General features: G+C 47.2%; 1 protein-coding gene and 1 pseudogene across 1 annotated transcript in view; one reads left to right on the top strand and one right to left on the bottom strand.

Annotated features, from left to right (window-relative positions):
- Nucleotides 1-18,647, top strand: part of LOC143276638 (uncharacterized) — a 109,722-nt gene that overhangs the window by 88,178 nt on the left and 2,897 nt on the right. Inside the window, exons 54-60 of the mRNA XM_076581256.1 lie at nucleotides 590-718; nucleotides 1,456-1,602; nucleotides 2,847-3,089; nucleotides 3,687-3,803; nucleotides 6,223-6,396; nucleotides 8,054-8,248; nucleotides 9,189-9,395. Coding sequence (XP_076437371.1) covers nucleotides 590-718; nucleotides 1,456-1,602; nucleotides 2,847-3,089; nucleotides 3,687-3,803; nucleotides 6,223-6,396; nucleotides 8,054-8,248; nucleotides 9,189-9,395 — 1,212 coding nt within the window. The remainder of the gene's footprint in view (nucleotides 1-589; nucleotides 719-1,455; nucleotides 1,603-2,846; nucleotides 3,090-3,686; nucleotides 3,804-6,222; nucleotides 6,397-8,053; nucleotides 8,249-9,188; nucleotides 9,396-18,647) is intronic.
- On the bottom strand, nucleotides 14,252-17,909 carry LOC143276395 (uncharacterized; annotated as a pseudogene).

Below are 18,647 nucleotides of genomic sequence, written 5' to 3'. Positions count from 1 at the left end.
ATTATATTGTGTTGTATTGTATTGCGTTGCGTTGTGTTGTCTTGTGTCAAATATGTTGTAGTGAATTGTATCGTATTGTGTTGTGTCGCGTTCTACTGTATCGTATCGTATCGTATTGTGTTGTGTTGCGTTGTATCATGTTGTATTGTGTTGTGTTGTGTCGTCAGTGTTGTGTTGTGTCAGTGTTGTACTGTATCGTAGTGTAGTGTAGTTTAGTGTAGTGTAGTGTGTTGTATCGTATCGTATCATAGTGTAGTGTTGTTCTTCTGCTTCTTTCTTCTTCTTCTTTCTTCTTCTTCTTCTTCTGTTGTTGTTGTTTTCAACACTACAGCCCTTTGTCCCACTGTGCACCGTATATAGTATCATAGTGTAGTGTTGTGTAGTGTATCGTGTCGAATCGTATCATATTGTTTATGTTTCTGTTTTGTTTTGTTTTGTTGTTGTTCTCCTTCTCCTTCTTCTTCTTTCTTCTTCTCCTTCTTCTTCTTCTTCTTCTTCTTCTTCTTCTCCTTCTTCTCCTTCTTCTTCTTCTTCTGTCGTTGTTTTCAACATACAGCCCTTTGTCCCACTGTGCACCGCTGTGTTGCAGACATCAACGAGTGTGCCGTGGAGGACGGGGTGTGTCCGGGGAGGGGGGAGAGGTGTATCAATGAGGTGGGCTCCTTCCGCTGTGACTGCGACAAGGGATTCTCCCGCAACAAGAACGGCATCTGTGTTGGTCAGTGCGTGCGCCCGCACGCGTGTGTGCGTGTGTGTGTGTGTGTGGTGGGTGGATAAATGTGTGTGTTGTTGTCTTTGGAAGGCACAAGATTAATGTTACTTTTCTCGTATTACAGAGGTCATATGTTCACGTGCTTTCTGACGCGTATTGACGTGGTTTCAAACACATTGTTGACCTAGTATTAGAGACATTTATGACGTAGTTTCAGACTCATTGTGACGTAGTTTCAACACACTGGTGACGTAGTTTCAGACACGTTGTTGACGTTGTTTCAGTCCCATTCCTGACGTAGGTTCAGACTCATTGGTGACGTCGTTTAGACCCATTGTTGACTTCGTTTCAGACACAATGTTGACGTCGTTTCAGACCCGTTGTTGACGTAATTTCAGACTCAATGGTGACGTAGTTTAGAGCCGTTGTTGAAGTCGTTTCAGACACATTGTTAACGTCGTTTCAGACATTGTTGACGTAGTTTCAGACACACATTGTCAACGTGGTTTATGACACAGTGTCGACGTAGTTTTAGGACACAATCTTTGCGTAGTTTCAAGACACATTGTTGACGTAGTTTCAGACACACACACACTGTTGCCGTGGTTTCAGGACACCTTGTTGACGTAGTTTTATTCACACACACTGTTGCCATGGTTTCAGACGCACACACTGTTGACGTAGTTACAGAACACACTGTTGACGTAGTTTCAGACACACACACACTGTTGCCATGGTTTCAGACGTGAACGAGTGCCTGTCCGGGCGGAAGACGTGCAGAAGGGCCGGCAAGCACTCCTACTGCATCAACTTCATCGGCACCTACGGATGTGCGTGCTGTGCCGGCTTCGACATGAACGAGAAGGGCACCTGCCAAAGGAACAGGAAACGTGCGTGCGGCTGTGAAACTCTGTGTGTGTGTGTGTGTGTGTGTGTGTGTGTGTGTGTGTGTGTGTGTGTGTGTGTGTGTGTGTGTGGTTTTTGTTTTCGTTTCGTTCGATTCACATGTTACATGTCTGTATGAGCATGTATGTGTGCATGACTGAAAACTGATTGAATGACACAGGAAACGAATGATGAGCGCCCAATGGCAGCCGTCAGTCGGCTCTACCCAGGTAGGCAGCCCTGTTGTGCAAATGACCCCGTGTTTGTAAAGCGCTTCGACTTGGCTTCCGAGGATAGGCGATATAGCAGTGTCCATTTCAGTTCAAAATTCAATTCAAAATACTTTATTGTCTGCTTCAACAAAACAGAAAGTTCTCTTTCGGCTCATTTAAAATACCCGTCAGCAAAAACAAAGAGAAAAAAATGAACGACTGAAACACCCTTCACTGATCACCCTGCACACATCAATTATTATGTAAAAAGAAAAGCATGTGGGTAAGATACTGTTACATTATAATTTAAAGTGAAACACCTGTGTGTGTGTGTGTGTGTGTGTGTGTGTGTGTGTGCGCATAGGTATATGTGTGCGTGCGCGCGAGTGCGTGTGTGTGTCTGCATGTGGCGCCAGGCTGTTCTCCCTACTCTCTCTCTCTCCTGCTCTCTCCCTCTCTCTCTCCCTCTCTCTCTCTCTGTCTCTCTCTTGGCCAGGTGTCCCCAAGCTGTCCATGGTATTCTCACACCTTGCCTCCTCTCTCTCTCTCTCTCTCTCTCCATCTGTGTGTGTGTGTGTGTGTCTCTCTCTCTCTCTCTCTCTCTCTCTCTCTCTCTCTTGGCCAGGTGTCCCCAAGCTATCCATGGTATTCTCACACCTTGCCTCCTCTCTCTCTCTCTCTGTCTGTCTCTCTCTCTCTGTCTGTCTCTGTCTCTCTCTGTGCCAGGTGTCCCCAAGCTATCCATGGTATTCTCACACCTTGCCTCCTCTCTCTCACTCTCTCTCTGTGTCTCTGTCTCTCTCTCTCTGTGTCTCTGTCTCTCTCTCTGCCAGGTGTCCCCAAGCTATCCATGGTATTCTCACACCTTGCCTCCTCTCTCTCTCTCTCTCTGTCTCTCTCTCTGTGTCTGTCTCTGTCTCTCTCTCTTGGCCAGGTGTCCCCAAGCTGTCCATGGTATTCTCACACCTTGCCTCCTCTCTCTCTCTCTCTCTCTCTCTCTGTCTCTCTCTGTCTGGCTCTGTCTCTCTCTCTGCCAGGTGTCCCCAATCTGCCCAAGAACTCCCTGTGCTGTCAGTGCCCCCGGGCATGGAGTGAGTGCATCCTGAAGAAGGACCAGGACAACACAGGGTGCTACCAGAACGCCCAGGGGTACCACGCCCAGTACGACAACTTCCGGGCCATGTACGAGGATCAGTGTCTTCGAAAAGAGGGCGTGGATCCGAACCGCTGGACCCCTGGGCCCTGTCCCGAGGGTGTGTCCACTCTGCCCCCTATTGGCTGTAAGTAAGGGCCTGGGGGGTGTTGTGGGAGGGGAGTGTTTGTGCGTGTGTGTGTGTGTGCGTGTGTGTGTGCGTGTGTGTTTGTGTGCCTGCCTGCCTGTGTGCGTGCACGTTCGTTTGCTCGATTGCTTGAGTGTGTGTGTGTGTGTGTGTGTGTGTGCTAGAGAGAGAGTGAGTGTGTGTGTGTATTACAGAGAGAGAGAATGTGTGTGTGTGTGTGTGTGTGTGTGTGTGTGTGTGTGTGTGTGTGTGTGTATTTCTTTGCGTATGTGTGTTTGCGCGCGCACGCGTGCGTTTAAGTGTGTGTTTGTGTGTGCCTGTATGTGTGCGTCTTTGCATGTGTTTGTGTCTGTATTTGTGTGTGTGTGTGTGTGTGCGCGCGCGCGCGCGTGTGTGTGTGTGTGTGTTTATTTGCGTGTGTATTATTGTGTCTTTGCAAATATATGTGTGTGTGTGTGTGTGTGTGTGTGTGTGTGTGTGTGTGTGTGTTTATTTGCATGTGTATTATTGTGTCTTTGCAAATATATGTGTGTGTGTGTCCGTGTGTCCATGTGTGTGTGTGTGTGTGTGATACCTGTCTGTGTGACTGCACCACAGCCCCCCAGCCCACGGGCCCCGTTCCCGGCTTCACCACACCACCCCCACCACCCTCCGAGCAGTGCGACCAGGAGACGGCCTGTGCCAGCTTCCCCACCCCTGTCAACCTGCAGGGATGTGAGTAGACCTACCTACCCCGGGTACACAACACAGAACAGGACCAACGCCTCCACCAAACAACCCCTACCCCGGGTACACAACACAGAACAGACAGGACCAACACCTCCACCAAACCACCCCTACCCCGGGTACACAACACAGAACAGACAGTACCAACACCTCCACCAAACCACCCCTACCCCGGGTACACAACACAGAACAGACAGGACCAACACCTCCACCAAACCACCCCTACCCCGGGTACACAACACATAACAGACAGTACCAACACCTCCACCAAACCACCCCTACCCCGGGTACACAACACAGAACAGACAGGACCAACACCTCCACCAAACCACCCCTACCCCGGGTACACAACACAGAACAGACAGTACCAACGCCTCCACCAAACCACCCCTACCCCGGGTACACAACACAGAACAGACAGTACCAACGCCTCCACCAAACCACCCCTACCCCGGGTACACAACACATAACAGACAGTACCAACGCCTCCACCAAACCACCCCTACCCCGGGTACACAACACAGAACAGACAGTACCAACACCTCCACCAAACCACCCCTACCCCGGGTACACAACACAGAACAGACAGTACCAACGCCTCCACCAAACCACCCCTACCCCGGGTACACAACACAGAACAGACAGTACCAACACCTCCACCAAACCACCCCTACCCCGGGTACACAACACAGAACAGACAGTACCAACGCCTCCACCAAACCACCCCTACCCTGGGTACACAACACAGAACAGAGAGGACCAACACCTCCACCAAACCACCCCTACCCCGGGTACACAACACAGAACAGGACCAACGCCTCCACCAAACCACCCCTACCCCGGGTACACAACACAGAACAGAGAGGACCAACACCTCCACCAAACCACCCCTACCCCGGGTACACAACACAGAACAGACAGTACCAACACCTCCACCAAACCACCCCTACCCCGGGTACACAACACAGAACAGACAGGACCAACACCTCCACCAAACCACCCCTACCCCGGGTACACAACACAGAACAGACAGGACCAACACCTCCACCAAACCACCCCTACCCCGGGTACACAACACAGAACAGACAGGACCAACACCTCCACCAAACCAGCCCTACTCCTAAAACACGTAAACAGTACACCACAATCACAATCATTCGACAGGTATATATATATATATATATATATATATATATATATATATATATATATATATATATATATATATATATATATATATATATATGTGTGTGTGTGTGTGTGTGTGTGTGTGTGTGTGTGTGTGTGTGTGTGTGTGTGTGTGTATGTGAAGACATAAAATACTTAGATGTCAACCTAGTGTGAACCATGCACACAATCAATAATCACAGGAGACAACAACAACAACATCGACAGAAACCCTTGAAAAGTAACTTGGAGAAATTCATACAAACAGCATCACAGCCATACTCGTGCGATAATAATTCCAGTTGGAGGATACGCACAGAATGGCAAACTAAAAGTAGACATGGACATAAAATTACAACATGCAATTCAGTTGTACTTTACGTTAAGATGCCGTGATTGTTCCACTCACATACACCACGAGAGAAGATACACCTGGTTGGTACACGTACTGATAGGTACACACACTATAGGGCTGGGTCCCTAAGCAGACTGTGACTGAGAGAGAGGAGAGGTGAGAAAGGGGTGCGAGTACCCCGGGTACACACCTGTAGGACTGGGTAGATCTGTGTGTGTGTGTGGATGGGTCCCTGAAGCAGCCTGTGACTGACTTTGGGAGAGACAGACAGAACACATACACACACCACAGAGAGAGAGAGAAATGGCTTTTATTATTATTATTATTATTATTATTATTATTATTATTATTATTATAAGCCAATACATATACATATATACATCTTGATGCACTTTAGCCACGCACTATCCTTGGGGAGAACAGCCTGAATTTCGTACAGAGAAATATGTAGTGATAACCAGTAATGCAATACAATATAAATACATTAGAATACCATACTATACTATATACAATACCATACAATGCGATACAATACTTTGCAATAGCAATACGATACAATACCATACCATACAAATTACACCATACAACAATACCATACAATACTTTACAATGGCAATGCAATACCATACCATACCACAGAAATTACAATATTATACCATACAACACAATACCATACAATACTTTACAATGGCAATGCAATGCAATAGAATACCATGCCATTCCATACCATACAATACTTTACAATGCAATGCAATAAAATGCAATGCAATAAACAATACAATGCAATAAACAATGCAATAAACAATACAATACAATCCTATCACATCAATGTTCACACCATTTGGCTCCCTGTCTCCCCCACCCTACCCTTTGTTCCCCTTTCAGCCAAGGTGTGCGGACCACCCGGCAAGGACCAGAAGACGTACCCGTCCTACTGCAACATGCTGATGGCCATGTGCAGGGAGGCGGGTGGCCCCGATAAGTTCAAACCTCCGGCCCGGCCTGCCGCTCAGAAAGGGGAGTGTCCGACCACCACACCACCCCCCGACACCACCCTGGGTAGATAGCCGTGTCTTCTCTCTCTCTCTCTCTCTCTCTCTCTCTCACTCTCTCTCTCTCTCTCTTACACACTCTATCTCTATATCTCTCACTCTCTCTCTCTCTCTCACACACACACTCTCTCTCTCTCTCTCACTCTCTCACTCACTCTCTCTTACACTCTCTCTATATCTCTCACTCACACACACACACACACACACACACTCTCTCTCTCTCTCTTTTTTTTTTTTTTTTTTTTTTTTTTTTTTTTTGATGGTCATTATGGGGAGTCTTGAGGTATTGATTTGTCGGAATAGTTAACAAAATTATTATTCATAATTATGTTTGTCGGGCAGTCTTGTGATAATCTGTCGATGGTCGTTATCGCGATTCCTGAAGTAGTGGTCTGTTGGAAGAGTTCACAAATTATCATTCAGGATTTTAACAAAATTATCATTCATAATTAACTGTCGGGCAGTCTTGGAGTAATGTGTTGATGGTTATTATCGCGAGTCTTGAGGTGATGATCTGTTGGAAGAGTTAATAAATTATCATTCAGGATTAATTCGGATGAGACGATAAACCCAGGTCCCGTGTGCAGCATGCACTCACCGCACGTAAAAAAACCCACGGCAAGAAAAGGGTTGTCCTTGGCAAAATTCAGTAGAAAAATCTACTTCGATAGGAATACAAATGAAACTGCAGGCAGAGAAAAATAACCCCAAAAAATGGGTGGCGCTCTTAGTGCAGCGACGCGCTCTCCCTTGGGAGAGCAGCCCGAATTTCACACAGAGAAATCTGTTGTGACAAAAGAGTAATACAGAACAATACATTACAATACAATGCAATAACTGTCGGACAGTCTGGGGTAATGTGTTGATGGTCATTATCGCGAGTCTTGGGGTAATGATCTGTGGGGATAGCTAACAAATTACCATTCAGGATTAATTGTCGGGCAGGTCTGAGGTGGTCTGTTTCTTTGTTGCTTTGATTTTTCTTGTTGACTTGTGACTTTAGACATCTAGCACGTGAATAATGTAATAATAATAATGATGACAATATTATCACTGATAATAATAATAATAATAATAATAATAATAATAATAATAATAATGATAAGAGGAGAAGAAGTAGTAGTTGCTGTTGTTGTAACAATTTTCGTCTTTTTCTTCATCTTCTTCATCTTATCATTATGATCATTATTGTTTTGTTGCCACTCCCCTCCTCCCCCCTCCCCCCATCCCCCGATGTCCGAAAAAGGCAATGGGACCTTTAACCTCTGACCCAAATCCTGTGCCTGTCTCGGTGGATATGAATTCACTGCCCATCGAGTTCTGCGACTGGTCAACAGACTTGGTGAAACAATGGATATCAATTGTTAATTCACTGCCCATCGAGTTCTGCAACTGGTCAACCCCAAAGTCTGTGCGTGTCTCAGTGGATATGAATTCACTGCCCCCACCCACACCCACGCCCACACCCACACCCTCCCACTATCCATAAAAGGCATTGAGACCTCTGAACCTCTGACCCCAAAGTCTGTGCGTGTCTCAGTGGATATGAATTCACTGCCCCCACCCACACCCACGCCCACACCCACACCCTCCCATTATCCATAAAAGGCATTGAGACCTCTGAACCTCTGACCCCAAAGTCTGTGCCTGTGTGACGATGACAGCGCCCATTGAGTTCTCCAACTGGTCCAAGTGGACGGACTGCGTGCCCGCCAGCAAGAGCAGGGGCTGCGGAGTGGGCTTCAAGACACGCTCCCGCACGGTCAGCGAGGATCAGCCACGGCCGCCGCTACCCGCCGAGCTGCAGGAGACCCAGCTGTGTTGGGTGGCCTGCCCCGAGACCACCACACCTGGCCCAGGTAAGTCAGTCGGTCAGTCAGTCAGTCAGTCAATCAAGCTAGCAAGGAAGCAAGCAATCTCGTGTCCACTACACCTAGTCCAGGTAAATCAATCAAGCAATCACGTGTCCACTACACCTAGTCCAGGTAAATCAATCAAGCAATCACGTGTCCACTACACCTAGTCCAGGTAAATCAATCAAGCAATCACGTGTCCACCAAGGCTAGTCCAGGTAAATCAATCAAGCAATCACGTGTCCATCACACCTAGTCCAGGTAAATCAATCAAGCAATCACGTATCAACCACGCCCAGTCCAGGTAAATCAAGCAATCGCATGTCCATCACACCTAGTCCAGGTAAATCAATCAAGCAATCACATGTCCATCACACCTAGTCCAGGTAAATCAATCAAGCAATCACATGTCCATCACGCCTAGTCCAGGTAAATCAATCAAGCAATCACATGTCCATCACACCTAGTCCAGGTAAATCAATCAAGCAATCACGTGTCCATCACACCTAGTCCAGGTAAATCAATCAAGCTAGCAAGCGATCCTGTGTTCACTACACCTAGTCCAGGTAAATCAATGAATCATTCAATCAAGCAGGCTATCACGTGTCTACCATACCTGGTGTAGGTACTGTCAATGAATCAATCAAGCTAGCAAGCAAGCAATCCCGTATCCATCTATCTATCTATCTATCTATATAGCGAAAGAATGAAATAAAAAAAAAGAATAAAACAATAAATAAAATAATAAATAAAAGTGGATGAGGATCAGCCCCGACTGCCTCTCTCTCTCTCTAGCTCTCTCTAGATAGATAAAGATTTATAGATATACAAATACACTTCCAACCCATCACCTATGAATTTACCTGTCTCCCCCCCCCCCCTTCCCCCTCCCTTCCCCCCCCTTACCCCCCCCCCCCCCCGCCTGCCCCTCCCCCCCCCCCAACAGGTGGAGAGACAACGGAGCCGCCCACAGAGCCCCCAGTCCCGGAGGGCTGCAAGGACGTCGGGGACTGCAGGGACCGGGGCCAGGTGTGCGGGCAGGTGGGCACCCAGGACCCAGACACCTACGCCAGCCATTGTCACCTGGATGCCATTGCCTGCAACAGCGGTCTGCCTGCACACAAGCTTCACAACGGGGCGTGTGATCCTGAGGGTGAGTGGTGAGGGGTGGGGTGTGTTGGTGAAGGGTGAGTGGTGAGGGGTGGGGTGTGTTGGTGAAGGGTGAGTGGTGAGGGGTGGGGTGTGTTGGTGAAGGGTGAGTGGTGAGGGGTGGGGTGTGTTGGTGAAGGGTGAGTGGTGAGGGGTGGGGGGGTGTTGGTGAAGGGTGAGGGGTGAGGGGTGGGGTGTGTTGGTGAAGGGTGAGTGGTGAGGGGTGGGGTGTGTTGGTGAGGGGTGGGTGGTGAGGGATGGGGTGTGTTGGTGAAGGGTGAGTGGTGAGGGGTGGGGTGTGTTGGTGAGGGGTTGGTGGTGAGGGATGGGGTGTGTTGGTGAAGGGTGAGGGGTGAGGGGTGGGGGTGTTGGTGAAGGGTGAGTGGTGAGGGTGTTGGTGAAGGGTGAGTGGTGAGGGGTGGGGGTGTTGGTGAAGGGTGAGTGGTGAGGGGTGGGGGTGTTGGTGAAGGGTGAGTGGTGAGGGTGTTGGTGAAGGGTGAGTGGTGAGGGGTGGGGGTGTTGGTGAAGGGTGAGTGGTGAGGGGTGGGGGTGTTGGTGAAGGGTGAGTGGTGAGGGTGGTGAGGGGTGGGGTGTGTGTTGGTGAAGGGTGAGGGGTGAGTGGTGAGGGGTGGGGGTGTTGGTGAAGGGTGAGTGGTGAGGGGTGAGTGGTGAGGGGTGGGGGTGTTGCTGAAGGGTGAGTGGTGAGGGTGTTGGTGAAGGGTGAGTGGTGAGGGGTGGGGGTGTTGGTGAAGGGTGAGTGGTGAGGGGTGGGGGGTGTTGGTGAAGGGTGAGTGGTGAGGGGTGGGGGGTGTTGGTGAAGGGTGAGTGGTGAGGGGTGTTGGTGAGGGGTGTTGGTGAAGGGTGTTGGTGAAGGGTGAGTGGTGAGGGGTGGGGGTGTGTTGGTGAAGGGTGAGTGGTGAGGGGTGGGGGTGTGTTGGTGAAGGGTGAGTGGTGAGGGGTGGGGGTGTGTTGGTGAAGGGTGAGTGGTGAGGGGTGGGGGTGTGTTGGTGAAGGGTGAGTGGTGAGGGGTGGGGGTGTGTTGGTGAAGGGTGAGTGGTGAGGGGTGGGGTGTGTTGGTGAAGGGTGGGGTGTGTTGGTGAGGGGTGGGGATGGTGAGGGTGAGGGGTGGGGTGTGTTGGTGAAGGGTGAGTGGTGAGGGGTGGGGGTGTGTTGGTGAAGGGTGAGTGGTGAGGGGTGGGGTGTGTTGGTGAAGGGTGAGGATGGTGAGGGGGGTAGGGTGTGGTGAAGGGTGAGGTTGAGGGGTGGGGTGTGTTGGTGAAGGGTGAGGTTGAGGGGTGGAGTGTGTTGGTGAAGGGTGAGTGGTGAGGGGTGGGGTGTGTTGGTGAGGGGTGAGGATGGTGAGGGGGGTAGGGTGTGGTGAAGGGTGAGGTTGAGGGGTGGGGTGTGTTGGTGAAGGGTTGGTGGTGAGGGGTGGGGTGTGTTGGTGAGGGGGTGAGGATGGTGAGGGGTGGGGTGTGTTGGTGAAGGGTTGGTGGTGAGGGGTGGGGTGTGTTGGTGAAGGGTGAGGTTGAGGGGTGGAGTGTGTTGGTGAAGGGTGAGTGGTGAGGGGTGGGGTGTGTTGGTGAAGGGTGAGGTTGAGGGGTGGGGTGTGGTGGTGAGGGGTGGGGTGTGGTGGTGAGGGGTGGGGTGTGGTGGTGAAGGGTGAGGGGTGGGGTGTGTTGGTGAGTGGTGAGGGGTGGGGTGTGTTGGTGAAGGGTGAGTGGTGAGGGGTGGGGTGTGTTGGTGAAGGGTGAGGGGTGTGTTGGTGAGGGGTGGGGTGTGTTGGTGAAGGGTGAGTGGTGAGGGTGGTGAGGTGTATTGGTGAAGGGTGAGGTGGTGAGGGGTGGGTGCAGAGAAAGTGCCAGACAGACAGAAATAACTACACAAGAATGAGTGTGCTTGCTTGTAAGTGTTTCCCTGCTATCTGTTCACTTGTCACTCCAATCAGAACGTGTTCTCCCCAAAACACGAAAACACTTATTAACCACACCCTTTTATTTATTATTAAGAAAGATATCAAACATTTCTAAGCATGGCCTGGACTGGAATATAATTTTTTATGGGGGGGAAACAATTTTAACTTCACCGCCTTGAATGTTCTTCAGCAGTCTTGCCAGCTCCTGGCTCCTCACTCAGCACGTCCCGATGGTCCCACCATCACGTTCTTCCCCTGTGCCGATAGTTCGCCCCGATGGTCCCACCATCCAGCTCTATGAAGTCCAGTGCCAGTCCCTGGCACCTCGGCACAAAACCCGTAGCCTGTCCCAGCCACTAGATGCCTGCACATTTTTAGTATGTGTCAGTTCCTTGACTTTCTGGATGCAAACCCCCCTCGTTTCCAGTCCCACTACAGACCATGTTTTGAATATTATTCCTAGAAACCTAAGTGGACAAACAAGACAACATAGACACCATACCTTTAGTGTTTATGTAAAGAGAAAATCTTAATCCAATACTATTGACATAAATTCCAATTATCACTGAAGCTAATATAAAGAAACATTCGCTTGGAAAACGATGTCCATTCACCACCCTAAGTAATGCAAAATACAATCACCTTAAAATGATTCCCATTCATCCCATCAGGAAATACCAAAATGTTGCTGCTTAGCTACTACACAATTCAATGTTTCAAAAAAGTACCATTTCTTAGCCATTGAATAGTCCCACAAAACTTAAGACAAATTTAAGTAACTACTATCTATTATCAACCTAACTGTGTATCATCAAAGCACCAAGTACTGATTACTTATACAAGCTTTACAACATCAAATCAGCCACAACATATCAACGTATCTCATTCAAACCTACTTAAATTATCCATTCAAATGTCCTGCTTTTATATACTATGGTGAATATCCCATCACAAAACGTAGTCAGTCATTTCAAACTGAGTGCAATAATTTTCAACATACCTTTACAGGCAAAAAAATGTCCCTAACCTGGACAGCTTCATGACACCATCTGGCAACAAATCTGCACTACACAGCAGCACATCACATTCATAACTCATGCTATGATTACAAAAATGCACGTGAAACCATTTTTCAAAAGAAACAATTCCCAATCATCCGATATAAAAGTTGCCCTGTAAAAAAATGGATCTAGGAAAATAGTATATCAAAATAACAAATTCCAATCCCCGATATAAATATGTTGCCCTGTAAAAAAAATGGATATAGGAAAATAGGACACCATTTTCTTTACAGTTCTTCCCCCCTTAATAAAAGAACGTGCCAACGTTCTTCAAACAATGTCAGTCCATCAGCCCGACGTGATTCGAACACGCAACACAAGAATCTCAATCAGCTCTGCTGAGACAGTCAGCCCACAGGTTTTCAGTTCCTTTCAGTGATCATACAGAAAATGGTATTCTTGCAGAGCAAGTGCCCAGCGCATGATTCTGGAATTCTTGAACCTTCCAGACTGAAGGTAGGTCAATGGACGGTGATCTGTTTTCAGCAGAAATCCTCTTCCCCACAAGTACCTTCCTAGCTTTGAGATGACCCAAACAATGGCCAAACACTCCCTCTCAATTGTGCTGTACCTTGTCTCTCTGGGAAGTAGTTTTCTGCTGACAAAAGTCACAGGATGTAGGGTGCCCTCCCAGTCCTGCAACAAAACTCCCCCGATTCCCACTGAACTGGCGTCTGTCCTGACAACAAATGGCTTTGAAAGGTCTGCCAACAAGAGAACTGGGGAGCTCGACAAACACCTCTGTAGAATCTGCAAAGCTCTCTGACAGTCTGGAGTCTAAACGATTCGTCGAGATGAATGCCCAGCCAACAAGTTGGAAATCGGAGCCGTGATTGTGGTGAAATTCGGAATAAATTTCCGATAATACCCAACCAACCCTAAAAGAGCCCTGATTTGACGTTTTGTAGAAGGGGTATTGATCTTCACTATCTTCTGAATCTTGTCCTGTGGTTGACGCACACCATTACCAACCACATGTCCAAGGAATTCCAGTTCTGAAAATCCAGCGAAGATTTTTGTTGGTCGAGCCGTGAATCCCGCTTCTTGAAGAGCTACAAGAACCTTCTGAACATCCTGCAGGTGATGCGTCCATGACTGACTGTGTACGAGTATGTCATCAAAGAAGTTGACAGCAGACTCCCCCATCTTGAGTAGTCTCATAGTCCTGGCAAATGTAGCAGGTGCTGTAACTAACCCAAAAGGCATCCTCACCCATTGGAAAAGTCCCATCGGTGTCTGAAACGCAGTCTTGTGACGATCTTCTGACTTGACCACGATCTGCCAATATCCTTTTGTCAAATCCAGCTTGGTGAAAGTCTGCAGACTTCAGCCTTGAAAACTGTTCCTGATCGGGAGTAGGTTCAGCATCTGCTACTGTCACTTTGTTCAATTCTCTGTAGTCACAGCAAAACCTTGTTGAGCCATCGGTTTTCTTTACAAGCACAACCGGGGCACAGTAAGCAGACTGAGATGGTTCTATGACGCCCATCCCCAGCATTTTCGTTACCTCATGTTTGACAGTCTCTATGGCAGAGAATGGCAATGGGTATTGCTTTCTATGAACTGGCTGGTCAGTGGTGAGATGAATCTCATGAGAAACGTCCAATGAACAGCAGCCTGGTTCAGTAGTCAGAATTCATGAAAACGAAGCGAACTCCTCTTGTATTTCTGTTAGCTGAACTGAAGACAAATCCGGATCAAAATGAACGTCTTGGAATGTCTCTTTTTCTGATGACGGCAGAGTGGAAGGTTGTATCGGAGTATCATCATTGAATTCCTCCGTGTCTGAGATAACTGCCACCATTCCCATAACAGATGGAATTTTGGAAGGAACGTCTGGGACAGCTGGTTGTTTGTGATACAAACGATGATGGCAAAATGTCCTCAGTCAACACTGTCTCCACAAACAGAGACCGATGCAGCTTCTTCCTTCCGTCTGAAAACTTTCTTCAGCATATTGGGGTGGAAAATTTTCCTTCTGCCGCCCATATCAGTGATGTAGTCGTAGTCCAGCTTCTCTTCGACTTTGTAAGGACCTTTCCATCTCATCAGCAGCTTGTTGGTAGATGAGGGAAGAAACACTAGCACCTCATCGCCTACTTTGAAGGATCGATGTCTTGCTGTTCTGTCATGGTAGTGTTTCTGAATCCGTCTGGAATGTTCAACTGTATCATGAGCTAGTGAAGACATTTCCGCGATAGTATTCCGCAGGTTGAAGACGTACTCACAGACGGTACTTGCTCCTTCGGAATTATCTTGACCTGTCCAAGAGTGCCAAGAAGTCGATCGGTCCACGAGGACGACGTCCAAAGAGTAATTCAAAGGGACAAAATCCTGTTGAATCGTTCGGCATCTCACGGCATGAGAACACCGCAGGGATGTATCGATGCCACAGTCTGGGTTGATCCTGAACGAGTTTTCTCAAGATTGGCTTCAGAGTTCCATGAAATCTTTCCACAATACCATTCGATTGTGCATGGTAGGGAGACGAGTGGATACTTTTAATGGACAGCAGACGAAGAAATTCAGGAAACATCTGACTTGAACTGCGACCCATTGTCAGACAGAAGTTCTTTCGGAAACCCTAGTCGGCAAAAGACTGAAAACAGTGCATCAGCCACTGAAACAGAGTCAATGTTCTTCAATAGAATGGCTTCTGGGTATCGCGTAGCCACATCCACAATTGACAGCAGATATCTATGCCCCTCAGATGGTGGAGAAACAGGACCCACAATCCTCGGCATACTCTCCAGAGGAATATCTGGAGTACGACCTTTTGCAGCGCATTTTTGACATGTCGCACAAGTCTGGCAATACTGCCTCACATCCCGGGTAACACCAGGCCACCAAAATCGATTTTGTACTCTACCTAATGTCTTCCGGACCCCACAGTGACCTGCCAATAGTCCATCATGAGCCATGAACAGTACTTTTTCCTTTAGAGATGTAGGGACAACCACTTGCTCCACATGGGTCCCATTCTTGGAGAATCGCCGAAGCAGAATATCATTCTGACGGAAAAAAGAAAACGACACTTTTCCTCTGCTGACAGATGCACCCTCTCTCTCCAACTCATTCACATGTTGAAGAGAATCATCTTTTCTGTAATTCACGGAGTTCCGGTGGGTCGACAGCAAGATCTTGAAGTGGAGCATCTAAGACTACTGGTGTCTTGTTTTGATTTCTCCTTTGGGCCCGTGTCATAACAGCAGCCACCTGATGATCAATGTTTCCAAGCACCAGTCCAGCAACAGGTGAGACTCCCTCAACGTTTCCCAAAATGAGATCTACTACCGGGTTGTCTATGACACAGCATAATACCTGACCAGAAAAGAAAGGTGACTCGACCTCCACCTTAGCCAGGGGAAAAACCTCCACGTTACCTCCAAAAGAGACAACTTTCTGAGTGCGGCCCACAAATTGATCTGGTCGTACCAACTCTCTCCTGACACCGGCAGTAGTGGCTCCAGTATCTCGCAGTACTGATACCTGAAACCCGTTGACTGACCCCTCCACAACTGGCAAAGATCCTGTTGTGGATCCTGAGCAAAGTACCTCCTTCTCCTGTGTTTCTTCCAAAAACCCGACTGCTGAAACCTTGTTTGGTGAGTTGGATAGATAACCTTTACCTCTTGTACCAGGGCTGCCTGCACGTCCGTCCTTCTTAGTGCGTTTCAGGTAAGTTGGGCATTCCCTCTTAAAATGGCCGGTACCATTGCATTCAAAACAAACTGGTGTATTTTCTTCCGTTTGGGATTCATGTCTTGAATCCAGCACTTGATTTCTTTGTCCTCCTCTCTGGGGTGTGCGGAAGGGAGTCCTGCCTCCTCGATAACTCCGAGATCCTGTACCAGATGAGCCCCGTTGGCCTGGAAAATGCTGCCCTTGAATCTGCTAAACCAAAATCCACCTTTACTGACCGAGCCAAGCTCTTCCCAGGGTGGGCTAGCCTGTAGTGTTCAGCAGTCGTGACCATGGCTTTAGTGTCTTTCAGAACTCTCTCCTTTAAAAACACAGCCAGGTCTTTACTGACACTCAGCAAAAACTGTTCTGACAAAACCAAGTCACGAAGAGCTTCATAGGACTTCTCAATGTGTGCTAAGTCCACCCACCTGTCGAAAAGATGTGACAAACCAGTAAAAAATGCAGGGAATGATTCTTCATTCTCAGGCCGGCACAAGCGGAACTTCTCTCGAAAACCATCCTTCAAGTACTGAAATTTCGTAAGAAGAGCATCTCTGAGTACTGCATAGTCTACCATGCCAGTGGTACAAATGGAGTGATACAAACTAAGAGCACTGCCCTGCAGATGTGCACCCAAAAGCATCGACCATTCATTTTCTCTCCAGTTCAGATTTTTAGCATACGTTTCAAACCGAAAAATGAATGAGTCTATGTCATCTCTATTTTCATTAAAGATGGGCAGTTTGGGATACCTTGATGTGTTAACTCCTCTAATTCTAGGTGCATGGTCTGATTCTTAAGCTTCACTTGACTTTGACTCGATCTGACGCTCCAACCTGATCCTGTCCTGTTCCAGTTCTATTTCCTTTTCTTTCAGTCTGGCCTCTCTGCCTCTTGATTCCTAGCTTCTTTCTCTTTCCTCCTTCCTATCCTCTCTCTCCTTTTGTCTCGCATCTCTCTCCAGTGCATCTCCGATATATTTAGCCCTCTCATTACCTTTCAAGCCAAAGTGTCTGCTTGCTTCAAAAGATGACTAAATACTTCATCATCCATGTTGAATTAGTACAATGTCACACAGAATAATACTAAAATAATAATAATATTTACTTTCAAATAAACAACAATATCACGAAAGGTAGGCATGGAAACAAAAAACAAACGCACACAAACAAGCTGAAGGGTGTGGCTTTTTCTACTCACACTTAGATTACCAGAATGACAGACAGAAGATAGGACAGTAGAACCCTGATAAGAATGGACAGTAGTAAACAAAGATATTACTACTACTAGAGGGACAGATCCTAGGCCCTTGGTACCTCAGAACCTACTTTATACAACGAGGCACCGCCACAAAGCTGGAGGTGGCAAATAGAAAAAAATTCAACAAAAAAAAGATTTTTTTTTACAATGAAGTTTCTATAACTGAATCCCTAATTGTTCCAAGTCCACTTTAAACTTTCCTAAATTTCAACCAAGGGGGATAACAGAGTAGGGGTCACCACTGTAAAGAAAGTGCCAGATAGACAGAAATAACTACACAAGAATGAGTGTGCTTGCTTGTAAGTGTATGCCTGCTATCTGTTCGCTTGTCACTCCAATCAGAACGTGTTCTCCCCAAAACACGAAAAACACTTATTAACCACACCCTTTTATTTATTATTAAGAAAGATATCAAACATTTCTAAGCATGGCCTGGACTGGAATATATTTTTTTATGGGGGGAAACAATTTTAACTTTACCGCCTTGAATGTTCTTCAGCAGTCTTGCCAGCTCCTGGCTCCTCACTCAGCACGTCCCGATGGTCCCACCATCACGTTCTTCCCCTGTGCCGATAGTTCGCCCCGATGGTCCCACCATCCAGCTCTATGAAGTCCAGTGCCAGTCCCTGGCACCTCGGCACAAAACCAAAACCCGTGGCCTGTCCCAGCCACTAGATGCCTGCACATTTTTAGTATGTGTCAGTTCCTTGACTTTCTGGATGCAAACCCCCCTCATTTCCAGTCCCACTACAGACCATGTTTTGAATATTATTCCTAGAAACCTAAGTGGACAAACAAGACAACATAGACACCATACCTTTACATAAACACTAAAGAGGAAATCTTCATCCAATACTATTGACATAAATTCCAATTATCACTGAAGCTAATATAAAAAAATATTCGCTTGGAAAACGATGTCCATTCACCACCCTAAGTAATGCAAAATACAATTACCTTAAAATGATTCCCATTCATCCCATCAGGAAATACCAAAATGTAGCTGCTTGGCTACTACACAATTCAATGTTTCAAAAAAAGTACCCCTTCTTCGCCATTGAATAGTCCAACAAAACTTAAGACAAATTTAATTAACTACTATCTATTATCAACCTAACTGTATATCATCAAAGCACCAAGTACTGATTACTCATACAAGCTTTACAACAACATCAAATCAACCACAACATATCAACGTGTCTCATTCAAACCTACTTAAATTATCCATTCAAATGTCCTGCTTTTATATACTATGGTCAATATCCCATCACAAAACGTAGTCAAAGTCATTTCAAACTGAGTGCAATAATTTTCAACATACCTTTACAGACAAAAA

This window comes from Babylonia areolata, chromosome 32 (genome assembly GCF_041734735.1).
Source record: "Babylonia areolata isolate BAREFJ2019XMU chromosome 32, ASM4173473v1, whole genome shotgun sequence".
In the NCBI taxonomy this organism is placed as follows: domain Eukaryota; kingdom Metazoa; phylum Mollusca; class Gastropoda; order Neogastropoda; family Buccinidae; genus Babylonia; species Babylonia areolata.
Note: the sequence above shows the minus strand (reverse complement) of the source record. Positions and strands in the feature narration are given on the sequence as shown.